This window comes from Dermacentor albipictus, chromosome 2 (genome assembly GCF_038994185.2).
Source record: "Dermacentor albipictus isolate Rhodes 1998 colony chromosome 2, USDA_Dalb.pri_finalv2, whole genome shotgun sequence".
Classification (NCBI taxonomy): domain Eukaryota; kingdom Metazoa; phylum Arthropoda; class Arachnida; order Ixodida; family Ixodidae; genus Dermacentor; species Dermacentor albipictus.
The window spans coordinates 55,273,928-55,279,927 of NC_091822.1; the positions used below are offsets into that span (position 1 = coordinate 55,273,928).

At 47.5% G+C, this 6,000-nt stretch overlaps 1 protein-coding gene across 1 annotated transcript in view; it reads right to left on the reverse strand.

Moving 5' to 3' along the window:
- Positions 1-5,362, reverse strand: part of LOC135901820 (carcinine transporter-like) — a 99,810-nt gene extending 94,448 nt beyond the window's left edge. The window contains exon 1 of the mRNA XM_065431669.1: positions 4,828-5,362. Coding sequence (XP_065287741.1) covers positions 4,828-5,298 — 471 coding nt within the window. The 5' untranslated portion in view covers positions 5,299-5,362. The remainder of the gene's footprint in view (positions 1-4,827) is intronic.
- Between the last annotated feature and the right edge of the window lie 638 nt (positions 5,363-6,000).

Below are 6,000 nucleotides of genomic sequence, written 5' to 3' on the forward strand. Positions count from 1 at the left end.
ACTTTTATTGGGCGAACCTGTGCCCACAAAAACAGGCTACACTTATAGCACAACGATAGGGGCGAACACGGTCGGCGATCGTCGGAAAAACTGATCAGCGGGTCAAGCGCGTCGGCTTTTATAGATCAGTCGTCGAATGTTCCAGATTACCTGATGGGACCCGCGTGTCTTCCACAAAGTTCTACACCATTCATGTCACGCGATGAAATCTGATAACACAAGGTTCGGCGACAACAGACACGCGGATAGAAGCATCGATAACTTTCCAGAAACTTCGGATACATGCAAGCGCGTCCCGCGCTGCGCGATAAGATTTGTTAGGCGGTGAAACCTGGTCGCCCGATAAATATAAATACACGTGTCAATATTGCCTTTTCCGTGCTACACGTTCAACTCAATTGAGCAATTTACCTGGGCTTATTGCTTGAGGAATATACAGGAATCTGTTTGGCGAAGTGACACAGGCTGCTCGCCCAAATATTTTAGCAAAACATGCCTTTTATACCGTATGGCTGCAGCCAGTAATTAGCCAAAGCGTCAGTCAATAATAGTATGGGACATATTGAAGATATAATTCCGCGATGGTGGGTCAAAAATCAAGTGACATATGAAAGGCTTGTGGTATCTTATGAAGCTTTACGAGGTTCTCTTTTATGTACTGACGAAACGAATAGTTCTGCGTTTCTATAATTAAACAACGCTGGATCGATACGTGATGAGACAGAAGGTGCTTGAATTTTGCTTTTCTAGGCAGCCTAAGCTCCGCAGTATAGTACCACGAGTATACTTTAGGAACTGCAATTGGCACTGTAAAACCTGCTTTATGGTTTCAATTCGAAGTTCTAGTGAACTAACTGGTATCGCGAAGAATGCGCACCTCGCCATAACTACAGTCTCTTGCTATGGTTGCGTGGCGGTGCGCCATATAGTTGATAAAGGTTATTGAGGGCCACCATGAATCAATTCATCGCTTGCAATTGATTGGCTCACAATCTTGACCACTAAACGTTTCTTTCAGGTGATTACTGCTATGGTATTTGTGAATTAACTATGTAAATACTCTACATGACGAGCCGTCGTGTTAGCAGCAATGATCAATTCGTTTTTTGGAGGCGTGTTTTAGAGAGCGGTGAAAGTAGCAGCAAACTTTTTCATACGAAATACGCGCCTAACTCTTTCTTTTACGCATTGACAAAGGGGCCACATTTGACCAGAACAACTCACCAGAGTAATAAGAATCATGATGAGAGCTTCCCTGGGCAGTGTCTTTCTAACACGGATAACATGTTGACAACAAACACCAAGGTTCTTTTTCCGTGTAAAATGCAATGCCTCTCATGGCTAAGCACTAAAGAAATTTTAACAGTTTATCGAAGCATCATACTCAACTTCGCGTGTTGAATTTGCAGACATTCTTTTTACTCAACATTTATGGACAGACATGGCACATATGGGCATCGCAATACCAGTAGCCCCCTTGAACGCTACATAGCTTGTGATATTCAAGCAGCAAATTTTCTGGACTGACGCGCTTTTGAAGAAGAAACTGTGGTTCAGGCATGGCAGCAGAAAGAAGCCCACATATGCTTCAATAAGTATGGCTCGAGCCACCCATACCCCAAGCATACACGAAGCGAACGAGTGCACGCGACAGCCGACCGAGCGGGAGAAAGCGGTCCCTTGCCTGTGAAGTCACTCGCGTGAGGGCGCCACTCTAAATTCTCGCCACTAATACTGAAGCTTAACATAAAACTGTGCCAGCAATGGTTCATTTCGTAGTAGCAGTGTGCCACGTCCCACAAAAAGGAAAATATAAACTACGCTTGGCACTGCAATGAAACAATAAAAGCGCCACCGGATGTACTGGGCCGGTGGTTATTGCGCTCGACTGTTAACCCTGAGGACGCAGCTGCGACCCAGTTGCGGCGGCTGAGTTTCGACATAGGTGAAACACACGGTGCCGTGTACTAGTGCGATATCGGCGCACGTTATTAAAACCTCAGCTGGAGGAAATTTACGATGTCCTCCACCACGGCTCCGTCACAGCTCATATCGCGAGATCACGAAGCGCCGGGAATGTGATATTGGCTGAAATGTCCGATGTCAAAAAAATTCTCGAATGTGAGCAGTGCAGGGTTCCAGCGCCAGTATCGAGTAGGGCTATTAGGGAACAGTAGAAAAGTTAGAAGTGTTTGCAACCTGCCTCATACCTAAAGTGCACCAATAATTATTAAGCTATCCCAAGTTACCTTTCGCGCTTAAATATCAGCATACAATGCAAGTAACGTAGCCTCAAACGAAAAACTGCCGCCTTCCCTGCAGTTTCCGTGACCTCGGGAACAACCATTAAACATTAATAGAATGTCACTTACACAGGGCCTCTTTTCAACCGCCGAGTGAATATTTCACAATAAAGATAATTGCCTTCTATTCCGCCTTCCAGAATTCAGTACGTAAACGGGCTAGATGATGAATGATTCGAAAACAAGATTTAAAAGTAGGGTGTGCGGTGACGGCTTTCCGTTTGTCTTGTGAGGGCACGCGGTTTGCTAGTCAGATTCATCTCTCAGCCAGCAGCGAAGCGGTCTTTACAATTTTGTTCAAGACACGTAGCACACACAAACACAACGAAAGGTGACTGGACTCGTGTCTGTGCGTGTTTCGCGCCTCTAACCAGGATGAACAGTTTGCAACTAGCCCAACGAGAGGTTCTCTTAAGGTCTTTACGCGGCTTGCGTGGACGGTAGTTTTCTGCTGTCAGCTAGTCCTGTCGGTAATTCCTCTTTAAAAATAAACATCGCGCAACATAAATTTGTGACCGTCACGCTACCGATGCGAAAATTTTGTGTTCTCGCCATATCATTCAAGCAGCACAAGTTTTATCACAACAAACTTTACATGCGGTTGACAAGGCCCGTTGGCTTTACGGGGTGGGCATCGTAATCGCGGACGCCGTAGCAGACACGGTTTACTCCACCCTGCACGGTGGCGGAGGGGGGCGCACGCATCAAAGTACCCTAATTACCCTAATCAATGTAGGGGCACCGACCACGTTCGCGCCCTTTCGGTTTCTGCTTTTACGCCGCGGTACCGTAGCCGTTGTGCTCGTTGTGCGTGTTCGTAGCGTCTCCGTACGATTTTTTCCACTTTCAGGCGCCTTCCTCCTCCGGTGCTCGCTTCCGTCGCGGCGACAAACAGTATCGCAGATTTCACAGACAGGGTATGTACGCTTGCGCGTAAAAACGTTCTTGAATAATCAAGGGAGGGGAGAAAATCGGAATGAGGAAACAGCGTTAATTGAAAATCAGCACGTACCCAGTGCGCTTGGGACGCAGCGTGCTAACGCGTCGGGTTGATATTATTGATGAAACCTTGTGACGTTGGTTTGATGCCGCTCAGGAGCGGACAAACTAAAAGGGATACTAAAAGCAAATATTAGGTCACACTATAAACTGACAAATTAGTGCTAGAGACTGTCTAAGGCGCCAGTATTATCGTGAACACAGCGTTAGCAATTGAGATATTTAGGTAAGTGCACCACTCGATTAGAGACTACCGAGGGACATTCAACTAGCCCGATGACGAAGGCGCTCCTCATTATAGTTCCGTCACTAGTACTCAACCACTCGTAATAAAAAAAGATAATTGTATTGCAGTATAAAACGGAAGAAAATGCTACTTCTCCAGTTCTATTTGATCTTTATAAATATAAATAACTCATTGGCGTTATCCCTGACGACGACGCGACAGTCGAAAGGCTTCGTTTCCTCCACTTTGTGCCTCCCGCTCTGTCGCATTTCAGTAGTTTCGTTATTGCGTAGTGCTGCTCTGGTTTTCCTGCCTCGCGAAACTAGCTCAAACTGGAAGTACCAGAAAATTTCAAGCCCATGTGATGCCGCTTGACGGAGAGCATCTGCAGCGGCGAATACAACGCTTTATCTCGGCTCGGTTTCTCCGAGGCCATGCGTTTTCGTTTTGAGCAAGAAACTGTAGCGCCATTTGTCAGGCGCCGTTTTACTAACCGACGGAAGCAAAAGGCGGTGATGATGTATGCAAAGTCACCACTCCCCCACTCGGGGGCGGGCAAATTGAAATGCGCTAGAGGTATGCGGCCCCCTGCGACGCAGTTTTCTCGTAAACCCAGTATTTTCTTGGCACGAAATAAGCACAGCGAGGTTTCTGGAATGGTATTTTAAGAGCCCACGTCAACTTAGTATTTGCCTTTAGTGTCCGTTTAGGTAAGCTTTTATGTCAGTGTGCAGCGGCACATTCCCAGTGTTGCACATTCCCAGTGACATATATGTAGTTACCATAGATCGCGTCGAAAGCGGTCACTGAAGAGCGGCACACAACTATTGGCACATACCAAGGGACCCGACTTCGCATCGAAGAGGCTCAATGGAGACCAGCACAAACCGAGGGGCCCATACCCACTATTCCAAGTCGGCGTCAAAGAGTTCCTTCGAACAGCGGTACCTACCAAGTTCGGCTTCTACGGTGACTTACGTTGGCATTAAGGAGGTTCGTTGAAGAGCGGCACGCATGCACGCACTACCACCTACTCCGTGACCCATGTGGGTCGCATGGTTGGTTTCGAACCCCGCTACCTCTGTGCAGCAGCCACATGCGCTATCCGTACGGCCACTAATACCCAGTGACTCAGGTAGGTAGAGAAACGGTTAGAAACAAGCATACATGCAAACAAACATACGAACCTAGACAGATAGCCCTCGAAAACTACCTGAGGTACCCAAACAATGGTAACGCACTAAAACAGGCACTAATGCGTCTATCGGTTGAGCCACGCTACGAGGATTCGGCACCTACCTGTGCAGGTGGATCGTACACCGTGCACGCACTGAAACTGCCGTCAACTTCGACGGGAATGGACTGGTTGCGCCACTGGTTTGCAGAGAGGTGGCCGTACTCCGGGGGAGGCCGGCACCAGTGGTCCACAGGCTGGCCGATGAGGCGTAGCGCCAACTCTTGCATCAACACCACGATAACGCACAGCATACCGCAGTATAGGATGCGGCGCTGGTACGGGCCATGGTCCAGGACGAGGTAAACGCTGTCCTGAAGGGCTGCCAGTGTGTCCGGGTTCCCGAAGTTAGACAGCTTACAGGGTAGGCCGGTCGCTGGGCTTAACCCCGATGCTGGGCGTCGCGGATCGGATGCTCGGCTGCATGGTTCATGCTCTGGGCTGGATAATCCGTGAGCGGAATCCTGACGCCGTGGTAGGGACGACGACGTCTTCGCCGGGTTCAGTTCTTGGTCTGAAGTTATGGCGCCCACCATTCCTGAAAAATGCTTCGCCCCTATTTGAACCACAGCAATACAACCTATGCTTGTCCAAGGTAGATCTTCTTCTTTCAAGTGCAAATGCTCATGATGATAATAATACCAGAAAATGACACATTCCCCCAACGGCGCATTGGCGAAAAAGCGCTAATAGAAGAGGAAGAAAAAGGCGCTGTTGACGGGCTGATACATTCCAAACATAGTGCACGTTTTGGGGTGTATATTTTCCACAGAACAATAATCATCATCTGTCTTGTCCGCACTCGCTTTATTTAACGCGGCGAGCCCGGTACTTTCCAGTAACGAACGGCATGCGCATTATCAGCATGACATAGTATTCCCGACAGGAAAGTAACGAGCGCAGCGTTTTCAAGAAAGGAAATGCGGGCAAGGCAGATGACAAATATTATTTTGTGCCAAATATACACTCAGAAGGGTGTAAACTTTTTTAGAGCGTATTAGCAAAAGTGATCATGAAAATACTATGGTAAAAATATTTTTCATTGTAGTACTAATTTAGAAGAACGTATGCCTACAAGTACACGAATAATAATATGAACGCGTTGTTTAGCAGTGGGTCTAATATAGCGAAAAATTGCGGCAAACGCATCTCACGATGACCGTCGGCGGTAACGGGGTAGTACTCAATCAATATCGCCAGACAACGTTTTGCCGCCATCGACACAACGTATTGCAACC